Source organism: Haematobia irritans, chromosome 3 (genome assembly GCF_050003625.1).
Source record: "Haematobia irritans isolate KBUSLIRL chromosome 3, ASM5000362v1, whole genome shotgun sequence".
NCBI classification, from domain to species: domain Eukaryota; kingdom Metazoa; phylum Arthropoda; class Insecta; order Diptera; family Muscidae; genus Haematobia; species Haematobia irritans.
This window is the reverse complement of record NC_134399.1, coordinates 222,937,452-222,953,760: the sequence shown is the minus strand read 5'-3', so window position 1 is coordinate 222,953,760 and position 16,309 is coordinate 222,937,452. Positions and strand designations below refer to the sequence as shown.

Genomic DNA, 16,309 nt, shown 5'->3' with positions numbered 1-16,309 from the left:
AAACAAGCTATCGACTTGAAATTTGGCACAAGTAGTTGCTATTGATGTAGGTGGGATGGTATTGCAAATGGGCCATATCGGTCCACTTTTACGTATAGCCCCCATATAAACGGACCCCCAAATTTGGCTTTCAGACCCTCTAAGAGAAGCAATTTTCATCCGATCCGGCTGAAATTTGGTACATGGTGTTAGTATATGGTCTCTAACGACGATGCAAAAATTGGTCCACATCGGTCAATAATTATATATAGCCCCCCTATAAACCGATCCCCCGATTTGGTTTGCGGAGCCTCTAAGAGAAGCAAATTTAATCCGATCAGGCTGAAATTTGGTACGTGGTGTTAGTATATGGTATTTAACATCCATGCGAAAATTGGTCCATATCGGTCCATAATTATATATAGCCCCCATATAAACCGATTCCAGATTTGGCTTGCGGAGCCTCTAAGAGAAGAAAATTTCATCCGATCCGGCTGAAATTTGGTACACGGTGTTAGTATATGGTCTCCAACAACCATGCAAAAATTGGTCCACATCGGTCAATAATTATATATAGCCCCTCTATAAACCGATCCCCCGATTTGGCTTGCGGAGCCTCTAAGAGAAGCAAATGTCATCCGATCCGGCTGACATTTGATACATGGTGTTAGTATATGGTCTCTAATAACCATGCAAAAATTGGTCGAAATCGGTCCACAATTATATATAGCCCCCATATAAATCGATCCCCAGATTTGACCTCCGGAGCCTCTTGGAAGAGCAAAATTCATCCGATTGGTTGAAATTTGGTACGTGGTGGTAGTATATGATATTTAACCACCATGCCAAAAGTGGTCCATATCAGTGCATAATCATATATAGCCCCCATATAAACCGATCCCGAGATTTGGTTTTGAAGCCTCTTGGTACGTTTAGAAGAAGTTTCTACGCAATCCATGGTGGAGGGTACATAAGCATCGGCCTGGCCGAACTTACGGCCGTATATACTTGTTTCTTCTTCATATGGGGCCGTTTTGCCGCGATCCTTCAAACGCTCCAATAATGCCATATAATAGTCGCTTCTCAAGATAATCGATAAAAATTATACCATGCGCATCCAAAAAAAAAAAAAAAACAGAGGCCATTACTTTGCCAGCGGACTTTTGAGTCTTTCCACGCTTCGGAGACGGTTCACCGGTCGCTGTCCACTCAGACGACTGTCGATTGGACTCAGGAGTGTAGTGATGGAGCCATGTTTCATCCATTGTCACATATCGACGGAAAAACTCAGGTGTATTAAAAAAAAAATATTAAACTAGGTATTATAGAACTTTTGGGTGTTGATTTGATTTGTAGCACTTTTAATTTTATGAAAATATGAACCTCTATCCAAGTCTAGAGGTTTATAATTTTTAATGCACTCGTCGCTAGACTTTTCAAAAGAATACCCTAAAAAAGGATCAGTACCACTTTCATAACCTTCATAGTTCAGTTTCTTAAGCTTATGATAGAATTTTTGTATGAAAAGATGTCGTTAATTGAAAAAAAAAAAAACACCAGAAGCATTAAAGCACCAAGTTGTTGCTTTTTTTCCTGAAAAGACACTAAAAAGTCAACTTGGTGCTTATTGGAAATCAAAAAGCACTAAATTTGGTGCTAAAAGCAGCAAATTGGCATCACTGATTTGCCTATTAAATAAGCTGCCAAGCTAATGAGAGCAATGCACGCAACAAAATAATTTCTTTTGTGTGAAACTAAATTTTAGACCAAGAAAGATTTTTTTAGTTATAAATTTTTTTTCTTTTCGTGGCAACGGCTGCAGTAAACAAAGACTTATTTGCTATTATAGAGACAAATCTACTTAAAAAAAGAAAAGTTTCGTGGTCTAAAATTTTGTTTCGCTGAAAAGAATTATTTTTGTGTGTGTATAATATAAAAAACAAAAATAACCATAAATTCTTAAAGCAAAAACGAACATTTTTTGTTTTAAATCCATTCCTTCATTTATGATCGAAATGAAATGATTCGTGTTATTTTGGCTGATGTTTAATCTTTTTATAGGCGATTGTTATGGCCACACGTCGCATATCAATTGTCAATAAACCACAAACTAAAACAAAAGAAAACAACATAAAAAAACATTTTATGAATTTTAAGAGGACATATACAAAAGAAAACAAAAGAAAAACAGACGATTAAGCTACAAAGTTTTCAATTTTTATTTCAATAACAAAATAAATGGTTAAAAAAAATGAGAGAAAAACAAACTTAAGGATATATACAAAATTATGTGATTGGTACATGGTTGGGGTATCTGAATGAATGACCAATGACAGAATAAAGGCATGCAAACTTGATCCATAGAGCTATAAAAATCAGTCAATGAAATTTTCAAAAAAAAAAATGTGCTTTATATCACATTTGGAGACAACCAGCGTACGTATGGACGGACGAATGTATGACTGATGGGTGGACGTTTTTTGTGTTTTTTTTTTTTTGAGACTAAAAATTGTATGCGTTTGTATTAAGGTGCGATTTATGGTTTACGTCCCCAACACGATCATCACACTCATTGTCTATTATAAATTTTGATTGTTTTCCCCCCTTTTTTTCCGCTCATTCTCCCCAATTTATTTGTTGTTTATTTCGAAACAGCAATGAGCATAAAATTAAATTTCTGAATTTCATTGAGAAGACGTGTTCTACAAATAAAGTATTTATTTATTTATTGATTGATTATATTTTCCGTTTTTTTTTGTTCTTTTTCTTTCAATTTCACAGAAAAATCGGATAAACATCATAACCACCTCCAAGTCAACCACCTACATCATCCCCACCATCATCACCAGCAACAGCAACAACAACATCTTTTACATCCGAACGATCATCGTATATTCAATACAACAACGATGAAATCGGGCAATGTCTATATAGAAGATGGCAATGGAACAGGTTCAAAATGTTAAGCGGGCCGGCAATGAAGTGTGTATGTGCCTGCTTACCCACCACCCCCCACAATTATCAGTCTCCCAGTTAATCGCCTCCCAAAAAAAGGAAATCAGTCATCGAGAAACACTCCCCCCCTACTATCAACATCCAGTCTAGATATCAACCAATCGGCAGCTATCATTCAATGGAATTGAAAATTCTTATGAAAAGAGCTAATAAATCAATCATCTTAGACCAACAGTGAAATGTGCTGAAAATGGAAAAGTTCAATAAGAAAGAATAAAAACAAAAAAAAAAACACTCTAAGAAACTGGAACATACTTAAAATCAAATTATTAATAATGAAAAATAAAAACAGAAAATCGATTAAGAAACAAACAAAAAAAATTGTATTTCTTTTAATGCTTTCAACAAACAAACAGTTGGGTAATCATCTTTAAATTACACATGTTCACATTTGAAGATTAAATGTATATAAAATTGTCTTAAAAGGTTCTTTAATTATTTATTGATTTATTTTTTTATTTAAAAAATTAAAACTATTATTAAATTTTTTTCAAATACTTGTCTTAGCTATGAGTTTCGTCTGTCCTCTTTTACTTTACATTCTTTCTCATGTGTATGTGTGTATGTATAGATTTTAGGTTCTTAGCAAGAAAATTTAACTTATTTTAACTACCCAAGAGGTTCTTTTTATTCAATTTTGAATAACTCGCTTTTTTCATACTTTATTTTCTTTGCTTCAAAAGCTTTAAATTAAAATTTTGTTGACGAAAATTATAAATCCCTTCTACAAAAATTGCGAATTATTGAAAGTATTTGAGGTCAATCGTTCCAGTATTGCATTGTATTAGAAATAATAAAAAATATTAAAAAACAAGTAAGGAAAGTCTAAAGTCGGGCGGGGACGACTATTTTATACCCTTCACCACTTTGTGAGTCCACGTTTTAGATACCATATCAAATCCGTCCAATGTGTTGGATGGTATATGAATCCATACACATATATTCTGTATATCTGAGCAGATCTGTACAGAGTTCTGCAATACTTATACATTTTACATTTAAGTCGGTTAATGCGCTGAGGTGGAATACAATGTTAGTAAAAAATAGGGGAAACATTTAAATATGAACCAAATTTGAGGCAACCTCTGTGGTCATATGACGGAAAAACGGGCGAAAGATATATATGGGAGCTATATCAAAATCTGAACTGATTTCAACCAAAACAAACACGCATATCCGGAACTTAATTCTACTGCCTGTGCAAAGTTTCAAGTTCAATTCTACTCCCTCTTCAAAATTTCACGTAAATCAGAGTAGCACTTTTGCCTCTGTGGGCATATTAGACCAAATCGGGCGAATGATATATATGGGAGCTATATCTAAATCTGAACCGACTTCAACTAAATTTTGCACAATTAACGATACTATAAAACGTACTCCTTGTGCAAAATGTCAAGCAACTCAGGGCAAAACTCTGGCTTTTGAGGCCGTATAAATCCAAATCGGACGAAAGATATATATGGGAGCTATATCTAAATCGGAACCGATTTTAACCAAATAAAGCACACTTAACGATACTATTAAACGTACTTGTTGTGCAAAATTTGAAGCAAATCAGGGCAAAACTCTGGCTTTTGGGGCCATATAAGTCCAAATCGGTCGAAAGATATATATGGGAGCTATATCTAAATCTGGACCGATTTCAACTAAATTTGGCACAATTAACGATACTATTAAACATACTCCTTGTACAAAATTTAAATCGAATCAGGGCAAAACTCTGGCTTTTGAAGCCATATAAGTCAAAATCGGACGAAAGATATATAGGGGAGCTATATCTAAATCTGAACCGATTTCAACTAAATTTGGCACAATTAACGATACCATTAAACGTACTCGTTGTGCAAAATTTGAAGCAAATCAGGGCAAAACTCTCGCTTTTGGGGCCATATAAGTCCAAATCGGACGAAAGATATATATGGGAGCTATATATAAATGTGAACCGATTTAGCTGATATTTGGCAGTTTTTACGGGACTGACAAAACATTCAGATGTACAAAATTTGAAGAACGTCGGTTCATAAATACGTGAATTATGATCAAATCGGTGATAACTATATATGGCAGCTATATCTAAATCTGAACCGATTTTTTCCAAAATCAATAGCGATTGTCTTCTACCCGAAGAAAGACGTTATGTCAAATTTGAGGACGATCTGACTTAAACTGCGACCTGTACTTTGTGCACAAAATTACATATACAGACAGACGGACAGACAGACACTCAGAATTTAATTCTAAGCCGATCGGTTTACTAAAAGATGGGTCTATGACAATTATTTCTCGGCGTTACATACAAATGCACAAATTTATTATACCCTGTACCACAGTAGTGGTGAAGGGTATAAAAATATTTATTTGGTAAAATGTTACATGATTTGATTAATTCGCATCCAAAACCTGCATTCGGATCACACCTAAATAAATGATGCAAATACAGTTCAACGGCTGTTGAAATGGTGAACATCCCTTCTATGATCAGACCATGTTAAATTCATTGCTTCTACGCCAATTTTGCACCACTTCCGGAAAAAGAAAATTGTCACTCACTAAGTTCAAATCGGACGAAAGATATATATATGGGAGCTATATGCAAATCTGAAACGGTTTTAACCAAATTTGGCACACATAACAGTATCATTAAACGTACCTCTTGAAATTTGAGTAAGTCAGGGCAAAATTCTGGCTTCTGTTACCATATGAGTCTAAATCTGACGAAAGATATATGGGAGCTATATCTAAATCTGAACCGATCTGGCTGATATTTTTATACTCTCATATATATATTTCGCCCGATATGGACTAATACGGTCCCAGAAGCCAGAGTTTTACCCCAATTTGGTTGACATTTTGCACTAGGAGTACAATTAGTAGTGTAGTCAAGTGTGCCAAATTTTATTGAAATCGGTTCAGATTTAGATATAGCTCCCATATATATCGTTTGCCCGAGTTACACTCATATGACCACAGAGACCAGTTTTTGGGAGCAATATGCATATCTGAACCGATTTCAATCAAATTTAGCACACTTGACTATACTACAAATTGTACTTGTTGTGGAAAATTTCAAGCAAAATCAGGATAAAACTCTGTAAGTACATATCGGGCAAAAGTTATATATGAGAGCTATACTTAAATCTGAATCGATTTCTTGGGTTCTTTTCTGACAGAAACTTGTTCCAAATTTGAAGTCGATTGGACTAAAACTGAGACCTGGATTAAACAAATATGTTTACAGGCAGATGGACGGGCAGGAGCCCTCCCTGAGCATTAAAGGGTGATACGGTCAAAATTTGGTCAAGGGAAAACGCGTGTAAATCGGTGAAATCGTTTATATAAAAAATCAAGTTAAATTTCTTTTTCAAGTTCAATTAGTATAAAATTCAGGAAAAATATTCAGTTAGGCTTCGCTTTTCCAAATCCGAATTGCCGGACCTCACGCTTGACACCTGCCATCAGATTTTGTACAGCCACCTTGTCCACCTTCTTCGCCGCAGAAAGCCAGTTTGCCATGAACTGCTGCTTGTCTTTAGCAGTTTTTTCGGTCTTCTTTAGGTTCCGCTTGACAATAGCCCAGTATTTCTCAATTGGGCGGAGCTCTGGCGTGTTGGGAGGGTTCTTGTCCTTGGGAACCACCTGCACGTTGTTGGCGGCGTACCACTCCATGGCCTTTTTACCGTAATGGTAAGATGCCAAATCCGGCCAAAACAGTACGGAACAACCGTGTCTCTTCAGGAAAGGCAGCAGACGTTTATTCAAACACTCTTTCACGTAAATTTCTTGGTTGACAGTCCCGGAAGCTATGAAAATGCTGCTTTTCAAGCCACAGGTACAGATGACTTGCAAAACCAGATATTTCTTTGCGAACTTTGACAGTTTTATGTGCTTGAAAATATCTGCTACCTTCAGATATTTCCCCTTCCTTTTGCCGTATAAAACTCCTGTCCCGGAAGCTGCTTGTAGTCGGCTTTGACGTAGGTTTCGTCGTCCATTACCACGCAGTCAAACTTCGTCAGCATCGTCGTGTACAGCCTCCGGGATCGCGCTTTGGCCGTCGTATTTTGTTTATCATCGCGATTTGGTGTCACTACCTTCTTGTAAGTCGATAGACCGGCTCGTTTTTTGGCTCGATGCACGGTTGTAGAGGATACACCCAGCTTATTTGCGGCATCTCGGAGAGAGAGGTAAGGGTTTCGCTTGAAACTACCGGCAACTCTCTTTGTCGTCTCAGCGGCTTCCGGTTTTCGATTTTCCCCCGATCCAGACTTCCTGGCTGTCGACAAACGTTCCCCAAACACTTTAATTACATTTGTAACGGTTGATTTGGCAACTTTTAGCGATTTTGCCAGCTTTGCGTGCGAGTAGCTCGGATTTTCGCTATGCGCGAGCAAAATTTTGATACGCTGCTCTTCTTGCTTGGACCAAAGACAATAAACTTGAGGAAGATGGGAAATTGGCTACTGAGGAGCTCAAACCATTTACCGTGTTAGTTTCATACTCGAACCAAACGCGTATACGACAAGTAGTGACATAGCATTAAAATGCAAATAAAAAGAAACTAAGTGCACGAAATAAATTTCAATAGAGGGGAAAATGTAATTTTTTTGTTGTTGCCTAAAATTTAACCCATATTGACCCAACGTTCGATTTTTCGAACACTATTTTAATACCTTTTCCTCGATTTTTTTCGTAATGTTTTTGATAATATAACAAACATTAATTCACTGTAGATTAAATTTTGATACCTCATCTATACGATTCAATTTTTTTTTCAAGTCCAGTTGGATATTTTAACTCTTTTGGCACCGTTTTAAAAATCTTATTTTTTGTTATAATATTGCTCGGCGGTTAATTCTACCAAAATCCACAAAATTTCAAAAATTAATGATGCAGTTTTCTTTAAAATTGTTTAAATTATTTGTAATAATCGTTAAGCTGTGAAAAATGTTTGATATCTACGAACAATCTATTGATGTATGCGAGTGTTCGATTAATCGAACACTGGGCACTATTTAGCATTTTGCGTTCTAAGTTTTGTTTATGATTTTCGTTAGCTTTTTTCTTTTTTGGCGGTTGCTTCTAGATTATATTAATCAGTTTGTTCTGTTATTCTTCTATGTTAAGAATGTCAAATGTCAAATATAAACGTTTATGACAGAAAGAGCTGAAATTCGTAACGGTATTATAGAAAAAGAAGAAAGTGAACAAGTGTTTTGGTTTCTATTGTGATTTGATACTACAAATAAAATTTTACTTTGTCGCTGGCAAGACAATAAGGAAGTAACCATTGCGAATAATTTTGATCAAGTAGTTCCAACGACATCAGTAAAAAGGTGGAAGAAACAAACATTCGAAAAAATGAGGCGACTATAGAGCCAGGTCGATTTGTGAACTACAATCCACCCCACCTATTAAAAGAATATAATTGTGGAATGAGCGCAGTTGACATTCACGACAACGTAGTTCAAAACTACAGCGTTTCCATTATGCACAAAAAATGGTATTGGCCATTATGGATTTGGATGCTAAATTCAGCTTGAGTCAATAACATACTTGGAAACTTGCATGTTTTATAAACCGGTATGAAAACAAACCAATTACACCACAAAAGGATGTTAGAGTAGATATTGCGTACGCCCTATTGATGACGGGTGAAGTACAAGAACAATCTGAATTTCAATACAACCTGGATGATTCTGTTAGCGGACAGCCGGAAAATCTTCCCCTAATAAAAAGGAAACATCTCATTGCGAAAATCGCAGAAAATAAAAACGTCGATGCAAGCACTGCCATAAACCAGTTTCTTTTTTATGTAAGCGATGTAATATTCCACTTCATATAAATTGTTTTGAAATATATCACAAATAGTAAGATAAATAATTAGCTTATTTTACATTATCTTTTTTAAATTTTTTACATTTTTAATATTGGAAAGAAAATAAAAATAAAACACTATAAAAAAACTAAGATTTTATTTTGTTTTATTACAACATGACATCAAGCCTTACAAACTCTAAAAATAATTGAGTTAAACTATAATAAAATTCTGATAAAAAATCATAATAATGTTTTTATTACATACTTTGTAAAAATGCTAAATACTGCCCAGTGTTCGATTATTCGAACACCCTATATCTCAAAAACTAAAATTCTAAGAAAAAATCTGATGCCAGATTTGAAGTTTTTGGAACAAATTACCCTAGTATACGAAATTTGGTGAAAAAAATCGAAAAATAAATTCGCTTGGGCGTTAATGGGTTAACATTGTTTCATTAAGAAAATTAAGTTTTTCATTTAAAAAATAAAAACGAAAAAAAAAATAAAAAATTACAAACATGTATGGAACTAACATGGTAAATGCAACATTTGGTATGACGCAAGCCAATTTCCTATCTTCCTCAAGTTTATTGTCTTTGGCTTGGACGGCATTTTGACAACTGAAGAGTGAATTCCAATATCAAAATAGGATGTTGCTCCACACACACACACCTTCAAAATGAGGGGTGTTCAGGTTTTTTAAATGCAAAATTGAAAGAAATACGTCAAGTTTATATTGACAAAATGTTGACCGTATCACCCTTTATTCTATTTTATGTAAGTACACAGAAAAAAAATATCACCAAAATATTTCCAATTAAAAAGTTAATTGAAGTTGAAAATTTTTTCAATTAATAAATTAATTGATACAATTAACTTTTTAATCATGATAGAAACATTAAGTTAATTAAGTCAATGATTGAAATTTTTAAAATGTTTAATTAAAAAAATAATTGATACAATTAACTTAAAAAAAGTGCTGATTTTTTTTTACTTTTTTAATTAAAAATGTATTTCAAAATAGTTACCCTTTTTAATTAATAAATTAATTGCGTTTTGCAATCAACATCAATTAAATTTTTAATTGAATCAATTAAAAAATTAATTGAATTTTGCTGAAAAAATCAATTAATTTTTTAATCATGAATTTTTTCTATGCCCAATTAAAACTGTGATTGATACTATCATTTTCGTGATGGAAGACATTTCAATTAAAAAATTAATTGTATCAATTAATTTGGTGATTGAATCAGAGAAACAATTTTTTGTGTGTATATGGCCACTAACAATCATGCAAAAATTTATATCGGTCCACAATTATATATAGCCCCGATATAAGGCGAGGAGCAATTTTCGTCTCAAATAAAATTATTTTTTCGTTCTGTGAAGAAACTTTTCCTACACTTCTCTAAAAATAGTAAAAATTAACTACTGCGTGATTAATATAAAATCGACTTTTCTAGTTCTTGCTAAAAGCCGATTAGTCAATTTTAGTGTACTATGAAAATTTGATTAGTCGATTTTGACAAATACCAAAAGTCCTTTTAAGAATTCAAAAGTCGTCTTTTCGATTCTCATACTAATCATTAATTGATATAAAAATGTTTATAATTTCTTCCTATTCTCATTTTAATTGGAGATCATATATATGTAAGTTAAATATTTAATTTATCTATTACTCGCACACATGGCCCTAATAAACCAAAACAAACGTCAGCTATTTAAGTAAACATCCTGATAAAATTTTAAAAGCTTTATGAGGAATTTTCTCTACGAAAATTTTGATCAATAAATCTTTCATAAATTATTATGAAAAATTAAGAACAACAAATAATATCGAGTATGAAGTGTAGCAAAACCAAGTTAATATTTAAATAAACAAAATTTACAGAATTAAAAATGCACATGCAAATATTAATGTAAATATTTATCTCAATAATATTGATGTTATAAAAACAGAATAGACAATAATCATAAAATTTTAATATTGCAAATATTTATAAGACGTAGAAGATAAGACGTAGAATCAAAATTAAAAGTAACTACAGTGAAACCTCTCAAATTTGGACACTAAAAGTAAACTGAACACCTCTCAAATGATGACAAAATTTAGTAGACCGTCGGTGTCCACTTCTGAGAGGTATCAATATATTTGATTTGTGGAATATCCATAGACGTCTGAGCTGCTAAAATAAAAAAAAACGTAAATAAAATATTCTCAATAAACTATAAATAACCCAGCAAACACTCACACGTATTCAAATATGCCGCCAAAGGTAACCATAACCATATATAGTCACATTTTAATTCTTTATAATTTTCCGCCATATGGTCTATCTGGGAAGCTCTCTATTAATCAATACTTCCCAGTTTCATCACCACCAACCCCATCACCAATCAACATACCGATGGTACTGAACGGTAATTGCATTTGAAATGTTATACATTTGAAGTGGGCGTTAGAATTAAACAACATCATTAAAGAAAAACTAATGAAAACTTTATAATAAATTAAAATAAAAATAATAATAATAATAATAAAAACGAAGAATAAACATAAAAGTCATTCATATTGTTTTATTAATTGTTTACCTGCGTTGCTCATATAGATTAATAGCCTTGTCATTACTATTGGCGGCAGGTTTTATTATTTTCAATAATTTATTTACATTGGAATTGGCCTCGCCACTAGTCGTGGTAGTTTGTAGACTATGTGGTAAAATTTATTATAAATGGCTTTTGGCATTTTATTGGCATATTCATAGAAGTGAAATTTTCTCATAGACATTTCAGTTGAAAATAGTACACGAATTTAATACTAAATAATCTCATAATATAGGGTGCCGTCCAGCGACCTAATTCGAAAATTTTAAAGGGGTTTCCAAAACGAAGTATTATGGATGAAATTTGTCCTCCATAAGGCTCCAGAAGTCAAATCTGGGGATCGGTTTATATGGGGGATATATAAAATTATTTTTGCCACAACAATTGGATCGGATGAAATGTACTTCTTTAAGAGGATCCGCATAGTTGTCACTCGTGTCAAAAAGAATCTACCAAAAATTTAAGAAAATTTTACCAAAAGTATACCATATAAAAAACTCATATTTTAAAAATTTATTTCTATAGAAAATATTGTCAAAATTTTATTTCTATAGAAAATTTTGTGAAAATTGTATGTCTATAACATAGAACATTTTGTCTAAATGCTATTTATATAGAAAATTTTGTCAACATTTTATTTCAATAGAAAATTTTGTCAGAATGTTTATTTCTATAGAAAATTTTGTAAAAATTTTATTTCTATAGAAAATTCTGTCAAAATTTTATTTTTATAGAAAATTTTTTAAAAATTTTATTTCTATTGAAAACTTTGTCACAATTTTATTTCTACAGAAATTTTATTTCTATAGAAAAATTTGTCAAAATTTTATTTCTATAGAAAATTTTTTTAAAATATGTTTCTATAGAAAATTTTGTCAAAATTTTATATCTATAGAAAATTTACCATTTCTATAGGAAACTTCGTCAACACAAATTTTGCCAAAAATTTTATTTCTATAGAAAATTTTGTCAAAATTTTATTTTATAGAAAATTTTGTCAAAATTTTATTTTTATAGCAAAATTTTGCCAAAATTTTATTTTTATAGCAACATTTTTCTAAAATTTTATTTCTATAGAAAACTTTGTCAAAATTTTATTTCTATAGAAAATATTGTCAAATTTTTTTTTTTAAGAAAATTTTGTTTAAATTGTATTCCTATACAAAATTTTGTCAAAATTTTATTTCTATAGAAAATTTTGTCAACATTCTATTTCCATAGAAAATTTTATCAAAATTTTATTTTTCCATTTGTTTTGTTTTGTTATTGTTGGTTTTGTTCTTTAAGCATTGTTGTTGTTTTTTATTGCAGCTTAAAACCATACATTGACTAAACTACAAGTGTAGCTTAACCAACAGAGGAAAAGAATGTTTGTCAAATTTATTTGGGCAAAGCCCTATAGACTGCAAGATGGTTGGATGGACGCACGTTTCGGAATTGCCACATTCCTCATCAGCATCCTCTACTTGCAGCAAAACTATCAACCAATTATCAGAATAAATTCAGGCAGTTTATTAAACCCAACAAAAACCACACTTGAACCCTCCGAAAAAAGGTTTTACATTGATAGCCGGCCCAAATAAATTTGACAAACATTATTTTCCTCTGTTGGTTAAGCTACACTTGTAGTTTAGTCAATGTATGGTTTTAAGCTGCAATAAAAAACAACAACAAAATTTTATTTCTATAGAAAATTTTGTCAAAATTTTATCAAAATTTTATTTCTATAGAAAATATTGTCAAAATTTTATTTCTATAGAAAATTTGCCCAAAAATTTATTTCTGTAGAAAATGTTGTCAACATTTTATTTCAATAGAAAAATTTTGTCAACATTTTATTTCTAAAGAAAATTTTGTCAAAATATATTTTCTATAGAAAATTTTCTTTCTATAGAAAAATTTTGTCAAAATTTTATTTCCATAGAAAATGTTGTTAAAATTTTATTTTGTCAAAATTTTATTTCTATGGCAGATTCTATCAACTCAGGAAACCGTGATCCCAATACACCAATTTCTTTTTACAGCGATCTCTCTCTCATAGATAGACATCTTCTCTTGTAGAAGTTAACTTCCGAGTAATCTCGTACAAGTGCAGCTGCTCGCGTTTCTAAACTATATACGTTTAAGTGAACGTAGGGAAATGCACGTAGGGAAATGCACTAGGAAAGCTAAGAACGTTCCTCTATTATCAACAGTTCCAACGCCAAAACCCACCCATCCAACAGTGAAATGAGCTACCCATTTGAATTATAATGGAAAACGGATATTTCGTCATATTTTTATGACAGTTGAAATTTTGCACAACTCTTGGCGGAACTGACGACAAATGTCACACTAACACTACCACCATCCATGCATTTTGATGTGGGAACGTCGATGCATTACACATTGACACCCCCCACCCCATCAAGGGTCATTGAAGCCCTATAAGGAATAACATTGTTGTCGCCTTAAACGACCAACGAATACAGTTCATTGGGGGTTTTTCCCAACTCCTAATTAGTTATTTCTCGATTGGAACACCCTGTATAACGCACTAGAATGTGCTTCCTCAACATTCTGCAGAGACAGGCGGTCGATACGATCACATTAAGAATACCAGGCAGCCAGTCCGGCAGTAAGCTAACAAATCGATTTTAGCAAATTTTATTGGTCTTCATTTTTTGCTGGTGTTGATGGTGCTGGTGGGACTGTCGAAAGTACCATCGTCTTCGATAGCCCCTTCGATGGTTGATTGTTTGTTTCCTTGGCCAATTGTCTAGCGCTAGAATTTGATGGCGTGATGTTTTCGTTTTGTTGATATTCCGGGCACGTGCTATGCTATTTGCATGAAGACTATTTTTTGTTGCTAATGTACTGTTGTTGTTGTTATTGCTAAATTTGCTTCTATTTGCCAGTGTTGTTAATGTTGCTTAGATCCTTAACACCCACCATTCTATTTGCATATGAACTGAACATTGATCGAGCGAAAAATCTATGTAACAATGGTTGATGCTAAGTTTTATATCAATAGAAATAAAATTTTGACAAACTTTTTTATAGAAATAAAAATATGACAAATTTTCTATAGAAATAAAATTTTTCAAAATTTTCTGTAGAAATTAAATTTAGAAAAAAAAGTTATAGAAATGAAATTCAGGTTAGGTTAAAATGGTAGCCCGAGTCGATTCAGGCTCGCTCAGACTATTTATTCCATTGTGCTAAAATTAAATTTTTATAAAATGAAATTTATATAACAATTTATACAAAATTTTCTATAGAAATAAAATTTTGACAAAACTTTTTTAGAAATAGAATGTTGACAAAGTTTTCGATAGAAATAAAATGTTAACAAATTTTTCTATAGAGAATAAATTTTATCAAAATCTTCTATAGAAAGAAAATTATAACAAAATTTTCTATAGGATTAAAATTTTAACAAAATTTTCTATAGAAATAAAATTATGTCAAAAATTTCTATGGGAATAAAATTTTGACAACATTTTCTATAGGAATAAGGGTTTGACAAAATTTTCTATAGGGATAATAATTTTGGCAAATTTTCTATAGAAATAAAATTTTGACATAAATCTGAAATTTTTTAGAAATATAATGTTGACAAAATTTTCGATAGAAATAAAATTTTAACAAATTTTTCTATAGAGAATAGATTTTATCAAAATTTTCTATACAAATAAAATTTTGACAAAATTTTGTATAGAAAGAATATTATAACAACATTTTTTATAGTAATAACATTTTTCAAAATTTTCTATAGCAATAACATTTTGACAAAATTTTCTTTAGAAATAAAATTTTGACCAAAATTTTCTATAGAAATAAATTTTGAAAATTTTCAATAAAAATAAAATTTTGACAAAATTTTCTATAGGAATACAAGTTTGGAACATTTACTGTAGAAATAAAATTTTGGCAAATTTTCTATAGAAATAAAATTTTGCCAAATTTTCTATAGAAACAAAATGTTGACAAAATTTTCTGTAGAAATAAAATTTTGTCAAAATTTTCTGTAGAAATAAAATTTTGTCAAAATTTTCTGTAGAAATAACATTTTGACAAAATTTTCTATAGAAAAAAATTTGGCAACATTTTCTATAGAAATACAATTTTGGCCAAATATTCTATAGAAATAAAATTTTGGCAACATTTTTTAAAGAAATACAATTTTGGCAAAATGTTCTAAAGAAAAAATATTTTGACAAAATTTTCTATAGTTTTCTTTAGGAATAAAATGTTGACCAAAATTTTCTATAGAAATAAATTTTGACCAAAATTTTTTATAAAAATGAAATTTTGACAAAATTTTCTATAGGAATACAATTTTGGCAAATTTTCTCTAAAAATAAAATTTTGTAAAATTTTCTATAGAAATAAAAATTTTGACAAAAATTTGTAAAAAACAACATTTTGACAAAATTTTCTATAGAAATAAAATTTTGGCAAAATTTTTTAAAGAAAAATAATTTTGGCAAAATGTTCTAAAAAAATAAAATTTCGGCATAAGCCGGCTATCAATGTAAAGCCTTTTTTCGGAAGGTTCAAGTGCGGTTTATTGTTGGGTTTAATGAACTGCCTGAATTTATTCTGGTAATTGGTTGCTAGTTTTGCCGCAAGTAGATGATGCTGATGAGGAATGTGGTAATTGCGAAACGTGCGTCCATCCAACCATCTTGCAGTCTATAGGGCTTTGCCCAAATAAATTTGACAAACTTTCTTTTCCTCTGTTGGTTAAGCTACACTTGTAGTTTAGTCAATGTATGGTTTTAAGCTGAAATCAAAAAAACAACAATGAAATAAAATTTTGACAAAATTGTCTATAGAAATAAATTTTTGACAATATTTTCTATAGACATAAAATGTCGACAATATTTTCTATAGCAATAAAATGTTGGAA

General features: G+C 31.5%; 1 protein-coding gene across 1 annotated transcript in view; it reads left to right on the top strand.

Annotated features, from left to right (window-relative positions):
• The window catches only part of wgn (Tumor necrosis factor receptor superfamily member wengen), a 61,080-nt gene extending 57,790 nt beyond the window's left edge, over window positions 1-3,290 (top strand). Inside the window, exon 5 of the mRNA XM_075303159.1 lies at window positions 2,761-3,290. Coding sequence (XP_075159274.1) covers window positions 2,761-2,945 — 185 coding nt within the window. The 3' untranslated portion in view covers window positions 2,946-3,290. The remainder of the gene's footprint in view (window positions 1-2,760) is intronic.
• The last annotated feature ends 13,019 nt before the right edge of the window (window positions 3,291-16,309 follow it).